Source organism: Erpetoichthys calabaricus, chromosome 6 (genome assembly GCF_900747795.2).
Source record: "Erpetoichthys calabaricus chromosome 6, fErpCal1.3, whole genome shotgun sequence".
Taxonomy (NCBI): Eukaryota; Metazoa; Chordata; class Cladistia; order Polypteriformes; family Polypteridae; genus Erpetoichthys; species Erpetoichthys calabaricus.
The window spans coordinates 127,800,927-127,819,479 of NC_041399.2; the positions used below are offsets into that span (position 1 = coordinate 127,800,927).

At 37.5% G+C, this 18,553-nt stretch overlaps 1 protein-coding gene across 3 annotated transcripts in view; it reads right to left on the reverse strand.

Annotated features, from left to right (window-relative positions):
* Nucleotides 1–15,587, reverse strand: part of abcb8 (ATP-binding cassette, sub-family B (MDR/TAP), member 8) — an 842,402-nt gene extending 826,815 nt beyond the window's left edge. For all 3 annotated transcript variants that reach the window (XR_007935257.1, XM_051928892.1, XM_028803917.2), the window contains exon 1: nt 15,394–15,587. Coding sequence is in view for 2 of the 3 variants with exons in the window: in XM_051928892.1 (XP_051784852.1) it covers nt 15,394–15,497 (104 nt within the window). In the remaining variant the exon portion in view is untranslated. The remainder of the gene's footprint in view (nt 1–15,393) is intronic.
* Nucleotides 15,588–18,553: the final 2,966 nt, after the last annotated feature.

Genomic DNA, 18,553 nt, shown 5'->3' on the forward strand with positions numbered 1-18,553 from the left:
GTGAGTGCAATACTCCTTATTACTTATCCATAATTCTAGAAGAAAAAATGTCTCGGCTCCAAAAACGCAAAGCTCAACTAAAGCTTCTAACTAACGATGTACCTAAAAGTAAAAACTTTATGAACTGCATTAGATCCTACAATAGTTCATTTGCTTTTGCATCTACCGGAGTAAATATCAGGCCAACAAAAGGCAATGGCCCATACTGCTTTCGCATATGTGCACAAATACTGCATCGCATTGGAACAGTGCACCTTGAAACAAATCAACAACGCAAATATGCACAAATCTACATCCTAGATCCACATGACGCAATCTATCAATCAAAGTGCTGCATCACAACAGGCACGGATTCAAAACGAAACACTTCCCGTCTCAGACATACGTTAACGGCAAGGAAGGCTACAACGGGCTTCTCACACAGCACAGGCAAATCGAATACAGCTCCAAAACAACACGTCCCAAATACTACACATGCAACGACATAGCAAACGAAACGTACACAAAAACGACAATTCAGACCCACGACCACAGTAACATAAATAACAAATGACACACAAAGCCCCATTTCTAAATGAACCGTCCGTATTAAACATACGTCATCTCAACACGTTCACAATATGCAGCATAGGTAGATCTCATTACAATGAGGCATTATTAACCGTTCAACCGCAGAAAAAGCTCCATATTAACAGTGAGTGCGATCCTCCTTATTACTTATCCATATTTCTCACGCTCAAGAACAAACAAGTCATGAATTCACAATCACAAGTACAAAACGATACTGCTTGGATAACGGGACCAAACACAATTCACACTATGCAGCATCGGTGGATCTCATTACAATAAGGCACTATTAACCGTTCAACCGCAGAAAAGGCTCCATATTAACAGTGAGTACAATACTCCTTATTACTTATTCATAATTATAGAAGAAAAAATGTCTCGGCTCCAAAAACGCAAAGCTCAAATAAAGCTTCTAACTAACGATGTACCTAAAAGTAAAAACTTTATGAACTGCATTAGATCCTACAATAGTTCATTTGCTTTTGCATCTACCGGAGTAAATATCAGGCCAACAAAAAGGCAATGGCCCATACTGCTTTCGCATATGTGCACAAATACTGCATCGCATTGGAACAGTGCACCCTGAAACAAATCAACAACGCAAATATGCACAAATCTACATCCTAGATCCACATGACGCAATCTATCAATCAAAGTGCTGCATCGCAACAGGCACGGATTCAAAACGAAACACCTCCCGTCTCAGACATACGTTAACGGCAAGGAAGGCTACAACGGGCTTCTCACACAGCACAGGCAAATCAAATACAGCTCCAAAACAACACGTCCCAAATACTACACATGCAACAACGCGCCTCTCAAACGGCCCAAGCAAAACATACAACAGGAAAATTCATTCGGATTAATGAATGTCATTTGCAATCATTGTCATTCAGTTCACTTCCCTGAAGAAACAACTGGCAATACAAGTAATACATTTACACATTGTTGTCAAAAGGGTCAAATTAGACTGCCTCCTTTACATTCATATCCTGAATATCTACAGAAGCTTCTAACTAACGATGTACCTGAAAGTGAAATCTTTATCAACTGCATTAGATCCTACAAATCGGTATCCACTATGAACATTTACGGTGGCACTGCACGTGACATCCATCTTGCAAAAATGTTAATTATTGATGAATGTACAATGGCATCCAGTCACTTACTCAACACCATTCATAAACTTATACAAAAGTTTATGAATAATAATATTCGCTTTGGAGGAAAGGTACTTTTATTGGAGGAGATTTTAGACAGTGCTTAGCTATTCTTCCACATGCCATGCGCTCAGCTATTGTTCAGTGCACCTTAAAATATGCAGACAATTGGCATTGCTTTCAAAAGATAAAGTTAGTAAAAAAGATACGATGTCCAGAACCAGATCATAACAATTGCTTATTACAACTGGGAGATGGTACACTCACCAATACAGATGGACTTCACCTACATATTATTACAATTCCTCAAGCCTTTATCTGTGACGACTTAGTTACAGACAGATTTGGAACAGCAATCTCATTAGACCAAATGCCCCTTTTAACAAAACGCACTATATTATGTCCAAAAAATATTAATGTGGAAAACATAAATACCCAAGTCATTCCATTACTTCCTGGAGAGACACAACTCCTTCTAAGCTCTGACAAACTTGACTCTGTTCACAACAATAACCATCTTCATTGACATTACAAGTTCTGACCTGGAATTACCTTTTACACTTAAACGGCGTGTACAAAGAAATTTTCCAATAAACCTTTACACTGTGCAACACACTTTACTGTTTGCTTTCTATTTGCATCATCTACACCTTCACACTATTCTATATCTCATTCATACATCACGCTCTTTGTCATTCCCAACACCAGGGGTTGGTGAGCGAAGCGAGCAGGGGGCGGAGCCCCCTAGTATGTATATATATGTAGATATGTATATATAAGTATATATGTTTATGTATATATATGTTTACATAACCTCTTTAACACACTACTTCTCCGCTGCGAAGCGTGGGTATTTTGCTAGTCTATACTAATAAAAGGCAAAGCCCTCACTGACTGACTCATTCATCACTAATTCTCCAACTTCCCGTGTAGGTAGAAGGCTGAAATTTGGCAGGCTCAGTCCTTACAGCTTACTTACAAAAGTTAGGCAGGTTTCATTTCGAAATTCTACGCGTAATGGTCATAACTGGAACCTGTTTTTTGTCCATATACTCTAATGGAGGAGGCGGAGTCACGTATCGCATCATCACGTATTACGCCTCCTACGTAATCACGTGAACTGAAAACGAGGAAGAGATTTACAGCATGAGTCAAACATGGGAACGAGGGTAAATGACGTTAATTGTTGAGTGTCTTTTAATACTGTGTAATTGTTGAGTGTCTTTTAATACTGTGTAAGCATACATATTAACACATGTGCAATTAAACGTGTGCATTTACAGGGTGATTTCTCAGGCTTAAAAGCTCGCCTTTTACTAAAAAGGTAAATGCAAACTCTTTTCATTCTGAAGGGCACAAACCACGTTACATTTCAACCGTTAAATGCGCAAAAATGTCGGTACACCAGATAAATAAGCGCAACATATTATCAGTTGTATTGTATGCTTACAATACATATAAAAATGTATTAATCGTTAACTAATATTATGGGATGGTGTTTTTCGACTCGCGCCTTGATTTAAACGATTGCATGTCTTGGTGGGTTTGCGTAGCTTATTGTCAATATCTTTACACCTCTTTTTAAGACTTAATTTAAAAAGGTTTTCTTTTCTTCTTAATTAAAATTTAAAAGCAATACTTCACTGCTGCGAAGCCCCTCTAGCGCTGACGTCCGAGGTTCGATTACCGTAAGCGAGTGCAGTGAGTGTGTACGCCTGATGAGCCAAGAATAAGGGGAAAAGACGTGTCGCGTACTCTTTGCATTATTTGACAGTAAACTATTTTCATCCATTCTATGATCTGCTTCTCACAACTGAAGGCACCGTGGCTGATGTTACCTGACTTGCTGACCAACCATAAGCGTTACCTGGTAGGTAACCACCCACTCATTTCACTCCCTTACGGGAATCGAACCTCGGACGTCAGCGCTAGAGGCGAAGCCCCTAAAATTGCGTCACGGCGTGTGGTTCGTTTATTTGACAGCATGTAGATCGGGGTAATTACATTCATGGCATTCGTAGTCTGATTCACAATCTGATTGTATGGGTGGTTACCTACCAGGTAACGCTTATGGTTAGCCAGCAAGTCAGCTCGAAGTGATCACTCGAGTGAAGGCAGCTTCACAAAAAAACAGATCCTTAACAAACTGTTATTGGTATATTTTCCCTCAATTTTAAAAGGTTTTCTTTTCTTCTTAATAAAAATTTAAAAGCAGTACTTCATCGGTGCGAAGCGCGGGGATTTGAGCGACTGACGCATACAGACATATTCATGAGTGCAGGTACTTCGGAAAGAAAGCACCGTGTAAACCTAAAGTTTAAATTAAGTTCATAGACCTACAAAAGGTTGCCATTGATTTGAGGCAAGATTGCTTTTCTCATGTACAACTATACGTTGCATTCTTAACAGTAAGCTTGCACGGCTTGGTCATATTACATCCGGAGTGCTGAACTGACAACGTGGTATACAAACAAAACTATAACAATTGTAATAAACAAACAAAAAAAAAAAACCGAAGAACCCTTGGATTTAATAAAAACGCTCCTTCCTTGGCAAAGCAAGGAAAAAGGAAGACCTTATATGGCGTTCGTTTATAAAACAGCGGAAAAGCTGTGTTAAGGCTGCTTCACAAAAAAACAGATCCTTAACAAATTGTTACTGGGATATTTTCCCTCAATTTAAAAAGCTTTTCTTCTTAATAAAAATTTAAAAGCAGTACTTTGCGGGGATTTAGATATATATATATATATATATATATATATATATATATATAGATCTATCTATATAGATCTATCTATCTATATATATATTATACACACAGTGGTGTGAAAAACTATTTGCCCCCTTCCTGATTTCTTATTCTTTTGCATGTTTGTCACACAAAATGTTTCTGATCATCAAACACATTTAACCATTAGTCAAATATAACACAAGTAAACACAAAATGCAGTTTGTAAATGGTGGTTTTTATTATTTAGGGAGAAAAAAAAATCCAAACCTACATGGCCCTGTGTGAAAAAGTAATTGCCCCCTGAACCTAATAACTGGTTGGGCCACCCTTAGCAGCAATAACTGCAATCAAGCGTTTGCGATAACTTGCAATGAGTCTTTTACAGCGCTCTGGAGGAATTTTGGCCCACTCATCTTTACAAAATTGTTGTAATTCAGCTTTATTTGAGGGTTTTCTAGCATGAACCGCCTTTTTAAGGTCATGCCATAGCATCTCAATTGGATTCAGGTCAGGACTTTGACTAGGCCACTCCAAAGTCTTCATTTTGTTTTTCTTCAGCCATTCAGAGGTGGATTTGCTGGTGTGTTTTGGGTCATTGTCCTGTTGCAGCACCCAAGATCGCTTCAGCTTGAGTTGACGAACAGATGGCCGGACATTCTCCTTCAGGATTTTTTGGTAGACAGTAGAATTCATGGTTCCATCTATCACAGCAAGCCTTCCAGGTCCTGAAGCAGCAAAACAACCCCAGACCATCACACTACCACCACCATATTTTACTGTTGGTATGATGTTCTTTTTCTGAAATGCTGTGTTCCTTTTACGCCAGATGTAACGGGACATTTGCCTTCCAAAAAGTTCAACTTTTGTCTCATCAGTCCACAAGGTATTTTCCCAAAAGTCTTGGCAATCATTGAGATGTTTCTTAGCAAAATTGAGACGAGCCCTAATGTTCTTTTTGCTTAACAGTGGTTTGCGTCTTGGACATCTGCCATGCAGGCCGTTTTTGCCCAGTCTCTTTCTTATGGTGGAGTCGTGAACACTGACCTTAATTGAGGCAAGTGAGGCCTGCAGTTCTTTAGATGTTGTCCTGGGGTCTTTTGTGACCTCTCGGATGAGTCGTCTCTGCGCTCTTGGGGTAATTTTGGTCGGCCGGCCACTCCTGGGAAGGTTCACCACTGTTCCATGTTTTTGCCATTTGTGGATAATGGCTCTTACTGTGGTTCGCTGGAGTCCCAAAGCTTTAGAAATGGCTTTATAACCTTTACCAGACTGATAGATCTCAATTACTTCTGTTCTCATTTGTTCCTGAATTTCTTTGGATCTTGGCATGATGTCTAGCTTTTGAGGTGCTTTTGGTCTACTTCTCTGTGTCAGGCAGCTCCTATTTAAGTGATTTCTTGATTGAAACAGGTGTGGCAGTAATCAGGCCTGGGGGTGGCTACGGAAATTGAACTCAGGTGTGATACACCACAGTTAGGTTATTTTTTAACAAGGGGGCAATTACTTTTTCACACAGGGCCATGAAGGTTTGGATTTTTTTTCTCCCTAAATAATAAAAACCATCATTTAAAAACTGCATTTTGTGTTTACTTGTGTTATATTTGACTAATGGTTAAATGTGTTTGATGATCAGAAACATTTTGTGTGACAAACATGCAAAAGAATAAGAAATCAGGAAGGGGGCAAATAGTTTTTCACACCACTGTAGATATATATATATATATATATATAGATCTATATATATATATATAGAGATATATATATATAGAGATATAGATATATATAGATATACATATATAGATATAGATATATATATGTATGTATGTCTATATATATATATGTATGTATGTCTATATATATATATATATATATATATATATATATATATATATATATATATATATGTAAGCTTATAAGTACTGCCTTACTTCTCTTTAAGAAAGGAAGATGTAATGATACTTGATTTAAACGATTCCATGTCTTGGTGGGTTTGCGTAGCTTATTGTCAATATCTTTACACCTGTTTTTAAGACTTATTGACTGAAACGGGCTTTCACGAAAAAAGTTAGGGCTTTGCTACAGGATACACCCTCCACAAGTTAAGGAAGTAAAAATAAAAGTGTATATTTCTGTTTTATTTAAACCTTTTAAGTTTGTATGCATAGCCCCATTTGGCTGTTTTAGTTTTTTTTTTCTTTCTTCAGTAATATTTAATCTCCTTAAAGAAAAAGAACATATGCATTTTACTTTTTTGGTATCTCTTTAGTAATATTTTAGTGTAAAAGGATAACCAGTATTTAAACCTTTTATGTTACTTTATAAATTTATTTTACACAATGTTGAAAAATTAATAAGAAAGCTACATATTTTGGCAGCTGCTGCTTTAATTTTCAATGAAATGAAAAAAGCTCTCCAAGAGAAAACGTCAATGAAGAAGAAACAGTTTGCACTATCTAAAAATGAGAAACCCTCATTTATAAAGGTTTGCTGCAGATGACTTAACTGAAAATAAATTATTAGTTCCTATGTGTATAATACATATTTATCTATTTGACTTATGCCTTTATTCCAGCAACTTGCAACATCTGAGGTACAATTTGTTACATTACTTTTGTTTTTTGCAGCACAGGCAGGTGAAGTGATTTCCTCAGGGTCACACAGTGGTGTCAGTACCAGGAATTGAACTGACAAGCTCCGGGTTTGCTGAAATATTACTGAAGAAAGAAAAAAACCGAAAACGGGCAAATAGGGCTATGCATACAGATGCCCATCCATCCATTATCCAACCCGCTATATCCTAAATATAGGAGCCAATAAGTAGATATGTGTATATACAGTATATATATATATATATATATATATATATATATATATATGTGAATGTATGTATGTATATATGTATGTCTATATTTATATGTATATATATATATATGTAGATATGTAAATTTGTATATGTATATATATATAAATATATATATGTATATGTGGATGTGTATATGTATATGTAGATATGTGTATATGTAGATATGTATATATATGTATATATGTTTATGTATATATATCGTTACATAACCTCTTTAACACACTACTTCTCCGCTGCGAAGCGCGGGTATTTTGCTAGTATGCCATAAGACTAGGCTTTGATACAAAACAAATCGCAGTCTATGTGGTATTTGTAAGTTCTTTCAGGGTCTGTATGAGTTTTTTGCTGGGTAATCTTGAATTCCTCCTACATCTAAAAAACACTTGGAATAAATTTATCAAATGTACCCCTAATTGGCATGGAATGTCTGAGTGTGCCCTGTTAACAGTGTGATACCCTTTCCATGGCTGGTTCAAACCTTGCACCTCCTATTTCCAATATTTGCTAAAAAATTGGTTAATAGGTCATAAAATGGATGGAAGAATATGTATCTGTGTCAAAAAAAGAACGATATCTGACGTGGCACCACTAGGGGGTGCTAGGGTCTCCTGAAAAAACAGCGTGTTTCACAGCAACGCTTCATTTAGTGTCCCTCTAATATGAAGCAATACATGCTAAAGATGTACATTTGTGATAGTTTTTTGCTCCCTCCAACTATTTTCATTTTGCACATGAAGATAAAAGATTTACCTGATGAGTTTCATGCATGCTGGAAACTTGTGCTGGTTTAGTTTTTGTAAGGAAGTATTTCTTTACAAAGTCTGCTTTCTCGACATGTTAAGTTGTATTTACCATAAGGTTATAAGAAAGTAACTTAGTTAATGAGGTTGTTTGCTGCCATTGCTGGCCCTTCTTCTTACCATTTAGTATCAGCATCAGACTGGCACAATAAACGTTTTGTTATATTTCTCTGAAAAACTGCCACAGTCACAGCTGCATGAATGCAGTCTGTAGCCTGAAGATGTTAAACATCATGGATGTTTAACAGAAAAAAAGAGTTTTCCCGCATTCAATTTTTCACAATTTACTTGATCTAGCACTAATGAAAACCAATCAAAAGTTTAACAAGATATTAAAACTGTGTATTTGCAGTGAATTGTGGAAATAGGTGTATATTAGGTTTAACCATATGAATTAATTTACGCTGACACCTGTTAAAACATACAGCAAAATAAAAACATAAAAACCAAAGTTATTTTTTGTAAAGAGGTCCACAGAGACAGGTGAAGATGAGGAGGATGATGAGGAGGAAAAAGTCAAAAGACAGAGCAGAGCCAGAGACAAAAAAGAACAGTGGGCTACAAAACACAACTTTACTCAGCCGGATTCTTGAGCTTTCTGAAACAGTTCTTCATGAGTTGTCTTGCTTAAATTTTGTAAGACAACACATGCTTTACCTATCAGATGTGTAGCTTGTTTGTAAGTTTTCACTTCTTAAGTTTATAAAGACTTCTTTACAATTTAAGATGAATGACAAAAGATTTAGTAACTCTGGGGTGTTAAGTACAGAGGAAAGGAAGGCAAAGTTAACTCATCTTGAGAAGTATGTGGACATATCTGCCAAAAAGTAAAATAAAGGAAATAAATTTATATTGAACTGCAACCAATTTTATTTATAATAAATATACCTAAATACACAAACAGGAGATGACAACTAAAACAGAAACGAGAAAATACCATGTATGTTGTTTGGTAGGATACAAAGTATGAAATAAATGAAATATGTTTCTTTTTTTAAATAAAATATGCCTCTGGGTGTTTTTATTCAGCACTTTTAATTAAATCTATAATAGCATACAATCCTCTTTAATAAAATCCCTGTGTGCATCCATGTGTCCGTGTGTGTGTGTGTCTTCTGGTGAAGTGCGCATGCCCGGGGCACTCTTTAATAAAGAACATCATTGCTGGGGAAGAGTGCTGATTGGGTACTCGTGGCCGCGCGCATAAAATCCGTTGCTGGGGAGACGCAATACATACAATAATCAGCTACACGCCAGCACAGATTAAAATACTTGCTGGGGAACTGCACAGTACTTGCTGGAGAGACCCCACAGCCACGATTATCAGTGCATGCCACACATTACATCAGTTCCTAGGGAGACTCTGCTGATTGCCCACTGTTGTGATAGAAAATTAAATGCATATTACGGACAAGGCGGAAGTACAGGGAAGGGCGGAATGAGTGGCAGAGTCACCGGCCTCTAGCAGATGCTTCAAAGGCTGCCTGACGCATCACACAAGACAGACAGGGCGGGACCTATAAAATATTGCGCGGCCGATCCAATCGGATTTCGGTAAATGAGATAACACCTAAAACATAAGGCACGAAAAATCCAATCGGGTACTGAGACACGGAGACCACCTTCCCCAAAGAGGTGGGATTAGTGTTTGTTGTTGTGCAAGTGTTCAGTCTGAGAATGTCAGATTTGAGATTAAGAAGCTTGGTAAAGTGTAAAGTGTCAGTCGTTGAAGGGGTTTTCCTAAATATACGAATTTTCATGATATTACAATAGGATGACTTTTAAAAGTAGATTTATTTTCGCGCACATAAAATCCGTTACTGGGGACACACCACACATACAATAATCACCTGCACGCCAGCACAGATTAAACTACTTGCTGGGGAACTACGCAGTACTTGCTGGAGAGACGCCACAGCAAACTAAAATAAAGAGAGGCAGGATAGGAGATCTTCAAACAGACACAACACATCAAACAAACAGCCACAGAGGAGAGGATAAATGTAATATTAATTATACTTACGGTATTGTCATATACGTTTCTATTTTATTTTTATTATTATTTTACTTTTGGTTTCTTGCAAAAATATTTTTGAGAAAAAAAAAATTAAGACAAGAAACAGAATGAGGTCAAGGTCCCTTGCCATTTAATATAGACTGTTCCTACTAATGTTTATGCACTACTGTTCTAGCGCCCGTTATTGTAATGGGCTTAATGTCTAGTAACCTAATAATAATCTAATGCTAATTTGAATTCAAGTTACAAATGACGATAAAGTCTGCAATTTAAATGATGCAGATTACCATTGCAGCAATTTATTTTATCTATGTAATTGGATAATCCTGGCACTGAACTGGTTAATTAAGGACAACCATTACTGCCACCCTACAACTACAGTAATCCCTCCTCCATCGCGGGGGTTGCGTTCCAGAGCCACCCGCAAAATAAGAAAATCCGCGAAGTAGAAACCATATGTTTATATGGTTATTTTTATATTGTCATGCTTGGGTCACAGATTTGCGCAGAAACACAGGAGGTTGTAAAGAGACAGGAACGTTATTCAAACACTGCAAACAAACATTTGTCTCTTTTCAAAAGTTTAAACTGTGCTCCATGACAAGACAGAGATGACAGTTCCGTCTCACAAAATTAAAGAATGCAAACATATCTTCCTCTTCAAAGGAGTGCGTGTCAGGAGCAGTGACTGTCACAGAGATAGAGAGAAAAGCAAACAAATCAATAGGGCTGTTTGGCTTTTAAGTATGCGAAGCACCGCGGCACAAAGCTGTTGAAGGCGGCAGCTCACACCCCCTCCGTCAGGAGCAGACAAAGAGAGAGAGAGAGAGAGAGAGAGAGATAGAGAGAGACAGTTTGTTTTTCAATCAAAAATCAATACGTGCCCTTCGAGCTTTTAAGTATGCGAAGCACCGTGCAGCATGTCGTTTCAGGAAGCAGCTGCACAAAAGATAGCAACGTGAAGATAATCTTTCAGCATTTTTAGACGAGCGTCCGTATCGTCTAGGTGTGCGAACAGCCCCCCTGCTCAATCCCCCTACGTCAGGATCAGAGAAAGTCAGCGCAAGAGAGAGAGAAAAGTAAGCTGGGTAGCTTCTCAGCCATCTGCCAATAGCGTCCCTTGTATGAAATCAACTGGGTAAACCAACTGAGGAAGCATGTACCAGAAATTAAAAGACCCATTGTCCGCAGAAATCCGCGAACCAGCAAAAAATCCGCAATATATATTTAAATATGCTTACATATAAAATCCGCAATGGAGTGAAGCCGCGAAAGGCGAAGCGCGATATAGCGAGGGATTACTGTATAACGTTGCATACATTAAATTCAGGTTTATTACGGATTTTCCAGTGGTGGACTGTCAGGGCCTGCAAGGCCTTCTCTGCTGGCCTAAAAAAATATCTGAATCACAAACTGATGTTAATTATATTTTGTCCATGAATACTTATTAAATAATTCCAAATAGTCTGTCCGCTTCCTTTCATAGCTTTTCCGATGGTTCTGCTGCTTCCAGACATGTATTTTCGTATTAAAGCATTTAACCAATCACATTCAGCCATCATTTGTTGCCAGGCAGGGTCAAAGTCAATGAAGTCTGCCCAGAGGCCTTCACAATCCGTTCTGCAGGCCCTCTAACACAAAATAAATGTCGATTAAACTGCTGCTTCAATCAATCAGATTTTGAGCTGGTGTTACTAGGGCCCTCTAGCAGGCATACAGCAACGTCACCGTTTTCAGACCCGTTAATTGGATAGGATGGTGTAAGTATGCCATGGATGATTTTGCAGGAAAATCTCCCACTGATCTCGACTTCCTTCTTCAGAAATATCTAAATGAGAGCATGGGGCAGCTGTACACATTGGTATGTTTGGCGGTGACCATTCCCGTGTCCACTGCTTCTGTCGAGCAGACATTTTCAACCCTAAAGTGAATTAAAACTTATGCCAGAAATACGACAGGGCAGGTTCGACTTTCAGCATTAGCTTCGTTGGCGATAGAAAGGGACTTCGTGATGGAACTGAAGAGCACGGATAATCTGTACGACAGAGTAATTGAACTGTTTTTGAGGAAAGAGAGGAGGATGGATTTTGTTTACAAATAATCCGAATTTTTGGTGAGTAAAATGTTGCGATTTTCCTAAATAATATTGCAAGTTTATGAGTTATTATTGATGGTTTTTTATGTGTGTCACGGCTGTAGTTGCAGTAGAAAGGAACTTGTTCACCCCTGGTTTGTCTATTCAATCAAGGCATTTATTGTGGCTACAGGAGTTATCTATCTGCGATGCAACGGCTCTTTATACTGTATTTCTGCATATTAAGATGGTTTTTATAACCATAAATTAGTTTTTGAGGGGCGGGTTGATTCAGACGGAGCATTATTGAAGGCCTAGGTGTGAAATGCATGGTCCGCCACTGGGATTTTCATATGCCACTCTCAGAATTTCCCCGGCCCCCATGTGCTGAAAATTTTTAGAGGCGCCAATGGCGACGTACAGAAAAAAATTACATTATACAAAGATCTGAAAATCACAAATTCACTGCACAGTGAAAAAATCGGGAGTGTGCTCCTCTCGACGTTCTCGTGTACTGAGATGGAGGAAAAGGTCATCAGAACAACTTCCAGTTGTGCAATATTTCTCTATTTTCTCTATTTCTCATATCGTTTTGTTTCTCCTCATAAGTAATTGATAATATCGATACACAAACATTTCTCTATTTATAATCAAACTTTACATTAAAATGATATTTTCGTACTTAGGGAGGTCGAGAACGGTGATGGAATTTTTTCATGACATATGCATCACCTAGATTACGTGCAAAGTAAATAGAGTTATGGTCACTTAAAAATGTAGAATAAAGTGTTAGTATTGTATAATATTTGTTGCAATAAATTGCTATCGATAAATAATATAGATAGATAATTGAATTTAGCTACATTTCATTATGATAATGATATCGGGAAAAAAATCAAATAATTAAATGTATTTACCAGGAATACTACGGGGATGTAACAGCTTATTGTTCCCATTACGTCTTTATATTTACATGTCATTTTCAATGTTTACACATTATTGTTAAACTGATGATGCATAATTTAAAATAAAATTAAAAGAATATGAGTTAAATTGAATACAGTTTTTAATATCGTGTACACAGTTATATTTCCATGATAAAAAAAATTTGGATGGTTGTCTAAATAAAATACTAATTCCGAGTAATTTTTCTCAAATTTCATACGTTTGCTTTTTATCATTGTAAATATATATACAAAATTAGAATACTCAATCTGTAATTATAACCATTGTTTACCTGAACATTAGCGAAATTATTCAGTTAAAGTACCACTTCCGGTTGCGCTATTGTTCTCAAATTTCATATCTACTTAGTTTTCGTCATTTCTAATATCCACACAAACTTTGAAACATATATCTTTGTTTATAGTCTTAAGTTTACTTGTAAAAATCTGAAATGTGTTCAGGTAAAGCCCAAAAGTTGACAGGATTCCTGTAATGCAGATGTACAAAATCTCATTGTCCTAGGTCAAAGCGTTTTCGATTTATCGTGTTTACACACACAGACAAGACATAATTTTAAAAATGGTATTTCGAACTCAATTAGGTTTAAAACGTCAAGATTCATCAAAATCTCGAGGTCGAAATTTTTCACTACAGTGATCCCTCGCTATATCGCGCTTCGCCTTTCGCGGCTTCACTCCATCGCGGATTTTATATGTAAGCATATTTAAATATATATCGCGGATTTTTTGCTGGTTCGCAGATTTCTGCGGACAATGGGTCTTTTAATTTCTGGTACATGCTTCCTCAGTTGGTTTGCCCAGTTGATTTCATACAAGGGACGCTATTGGCAGATGGCTGAGAAGCTACCCAACTTACTTTTCTCTGTCTCTCTTGCGCTGACTTTCTCTGATCCTGACGTAGGGGGATTGAGCAGGGGGGCTGTTCGCACACCTAGATGATACGGACGCTCGTCAAAAAATGCTGAAAGATTATCTTCACGTTGCTATCTTTTGTGCAGCTGCTTCCTGAAACGACATGCTGCACGGTGCTTCGCATACTTAAAAGCTCGAAGGGCACGTATTGATTTTTGACTGAAAAACAAACTCTGTCTCTCTCTCTCTCTCTCTCTTTCCCTGCTCCTGACGGAGGGGGTGTGAGCTGCTTCAACAGCTTTGTGCCGCGGTGCTTCACATACTTAAAAGCCAAACAGCCCTATTGATTTGTTTGCTAGAGATTGTTTTCTCTATCTATGTGACATTCTGTACTACTGACACGCACTCCTTTGAAGAGGAAGATATGTTTGCATTCTTTTAATTGTGAGATGGAACTGTCATCTCTGTCTTGTCATGGAGCACAGTTTAAACTTTTGAAAAAGAGACAAATGTTTGTTTGCAGTGTTTGAATAACGTTCCTGTCTCTCTACAACCTCCTGTGTTTCTGCGCAAATCTGTGACTCAAGCATGACAATATAAAAATAACCATATAAACATATGGTTTCTACTTCGCGGATTTTCTTATTTCGCGGGTGGCTCTGGAACGCAACCCCCGCGATGGAGGAGGGATTACTGTATTCCTATACTTTCTCCTAGAGAAAAGCCAAGCAAAATGACACCTTTTATTGGCTAACTAGAAAGATTACAATATGCAAGCTTTCGAGGCAACTCAGGCCCCTTCTTCAGGCAAGATGCAATGATTACATCTTGCCTGAAGAAGGGGCCTGAGTTGCCTCGAAAGCTTGCATATTGTAATCTTTCTAGTTAGCCAATAAAAGGTGTCATTTTGCTTGGCTTTTCTCTACATTCATAATGGCTAACACGGTACAGCACCCTAGTACTACAGATATACTTTCTCCTGAATAATACTTGTAAATTGCAAGATAATTTACCCATTAGTTTTCTACACCCATAACATCTGAAATCTTACGAGTACATAAATATTAAATATAACTAAAATATACATATACTGTATAACCGTTTCTGTCAACGGATAAACTTAATATGATAAGCACATACAGGTATACTGTACTTCTGTATGAGACATGGTGGTTTTTGCATGCTAGTGTTTTACAGAAGCACTAAAAATCCCCATTCTTCATAAAGACTCAGTTATAATGTGATTTAGATTGATAATACGCGTTTCCTTTAAAGACTGGTATAAAAAGATTTTTTTTTCTATATTGTCGCCACAGAACTACAACTCCCGAGATGCAATTAACGAGATCCAGTTAAAAACTTACCCACTGTTATTGTAGTGTCTTGATTTACTAAACCTAAAGCACACGTCTCTTAACGGCATAAATCCTTTTGCTCTCAAGTTACTAGTTAATACAAAGTAAAACATGATTAATTAGCGATATGCAAAAATTCAGCTGCTATATAGGACGACAATAACACTTCTCTAGAGATTCGCCATATTAGCTGTGACCTCTCACTCCGGAAATGTTCTCTCTTGGCATGTAGCTAAATAATACGGAAGTGTTTTTATACTATTGTAGATTTATATTTTGTAAAATATTTACAATGTGTCTTATTTGCGAATCAATAAGAAATCAGTTTTTAATCCGTTTCAAGTCTAAACGTTACATTTTAGGACGTCTTAGCAAGAGAGACCAGTGCCAATTATTTACGAGAGACTTCTTGTCAATCTCTTTTATCCACCAATTACTTACAAACGAGACATCCAATCATTTATTTTATCCAGTATATGCACACGGACGCAGTTTAGAACACTTTTGTTTTGGGAGGCGGAGATAAATGTCAGTCGTCTACCACTTTCTCACGCTGCAGTGTAACGTATAACTAGATAGAAGGTAGAGAAGAGAAAAGCATAACGAGGATTGATCAGTACCCCTGAGGGAAGAGTGGAGTACAGTATTCCACGAAACGCGCGTATGAAATCGACACTTAGCTCAGTAAACCTCCCTCGAATAAGCCTCGTTTTCCTATCACGACAGGCGTGGGCATTTCGCTATTATGTGCGCACTTGTGAAATATAAGCAACCTGACAAGAAGGTTGTCGGTAACATCTATCATAATTCAGAAAGCACAGAGGAGATATCAATATTATCTGAAGATTGAGTACTTGTGACTTTAAGCATGGAACTGATAGGATGCATGGAATATTATGGGACAGCTTGGAAAATGTAGTGTCTTAACTGACATAAATTAGTAGAACAGGAAACAGGGACAATGGAGATCTTTTCAGAAGTTGGTTTAGAAATAATAAGTGATCTCGCAATAAAGAAAGTGAGAGGGGGCTGCTTGACAGTACATACCATTACGGTTCCGAATTAGTACATTGCGTAATTTAATATTTAGGCATGAAACTACTTACTAGACGACAGCCAGCTTCTTATTCGCAAAAGCTACGAAAAAAATTCGTATTTCACATATTGATTGCATGTGAAGTTTACCTAGTCTATTGCGGGTGATTTAATTCTCTGGTGAACTTGGTACACTCGTTTATCTACACCGATGGGCTATGGGATTTAAAATCCATCTAAGAATTTAAATCCAAATCGGGCCACTTTAATTCTCACCATTTTCAGACAAAAGATATGCCCCTTTTCTAAAGCCAAACTTGAATATCCTAGTCAAATCCACTGGCAAACATGACACACTTCGTCATTAGTTTCACTGAGTAAAACGAACAGCGATATTTAAAGGCACAGCGGAAACTTAAATCGTGTTGCGGCCGTTTTTATTATCACGTTTTTGACAAGATGGATCCATAAATTAAATTGCAGGTTTCTCTTCTAAGATGGATGGAATCCTTTTTGGGAACAAAAATAACTGGATGGAGGCAGATTTCTGTTTTAAAAAAAACGCTATATTCTCTGCAGCTGCTAGCTTAGACATATATAGATAGACGCCGCACGATACGTCAGCGTGTACGCCATATTGCGAGTGGCAAAAGTGCCATTTAAACTAATACAGGTAAACGTGGAAACCGGGTTTTCTGATAAAAAAAACAATAACGTTTAAAACAGTATCGTTTACATACAACAGATTTTGGCGAATCGTTTAAATGCAATTATATCTATTTATACACTAATAATGACAATTATTAAATAATAATAATAATTATTATTAAATAATTCCTCCCATATAAGTAACATTTCTCGGACTGCCTTCTTCCATCTTCGAAACATTTCTAGACTTTGTCCTGTTCTTATGCAACACAGTACTGAAATATTGGTTAATGCCCTAGTCACCTCACATATAGATTACTGTAATGCTATTCTATCTGGCATCCCACAAAAACTTATCCATTGCTTACAACTTCTTCAAATTCTGCTGCCAGGATAATAACCTGCTGTTCTAAATCCACTGAACATATTACACCTATTCACTCTCAACTTCACTGGCTCCCTGTTAACTACAGAATACAATACAAAATACTGCTCTTAACATTTAAAGCTCTCCACAACCTCACTGATCTCCAACAGACTTACACTCCTCTCGCTCACTCAGATCCTCATCTGCACCTCTACTTTCTGAACCGCACATCAAACTCTGTTCTATGAGGGCTCGAGCGTCTCTCATAGTGCTCCTCAACTCTGGAATTCTCTTCCCTTTCAATAATCAATTTTATTGTAAACAAATTGTCTTAATAATTTCTGAAAACATTTCACTCATTCCTCTCTCAATCTCTCTCTCTCCCTCACACACACACACACACAATGTGGTTTAAATATATACAGGATAGGATCTAAAATCCATGAAACAGAACTGTCTTACATAGCTTTTTCCATGTGTTGCCACTCTGTAATTTGAGAGTATTCAGTTTGGCAATATGTTGCAGCCTTAGTTTGTAGAAGACAGACACAACTAAAGACATGAGCATAAAATGATGGTTGTCAATTTCAAACTGTGTTTCCTCAATGTGCTCCTTGAGAAAAAACACATCATCTGAACCAATCTCAGCCCGAACAAACTGATTGATCAAAGATACACTGACAGCTTTCCCTAATGTTGACTGTCAGATAAAATGCTCAGCTACTTTGACCACCTTGACTGTACCCTCAGAAGGAATCATCAAACCTTCTTTGTTTTTTTAATGTGAGCAAGTGGTAGCTTTTATCATATGATGCCGGTATAGCATCTGTTACCAAACTAGCACGGCACACATCACAAGACAGCTTTCTCAAAATCCCGTCTAAGGGCTACCTCCCACTGCTTCCTGAGGTGGATTTCTTTGGGAAACTTTCAAAGTTTAAGAAATGTTAACAGCTAACAACAATCTACATAGCTAGTGACTAAATACGTTTAGCCAAAACATTGTTTGGAGGCTCACTTGAGCACATAAATGCATAGCTTTGCTAGCTTAGCCTGGCGTAGCTAAAGTTAAGATTATAAAACAGGATTTTCTAATGGCCAAATATAATCAAAACAATT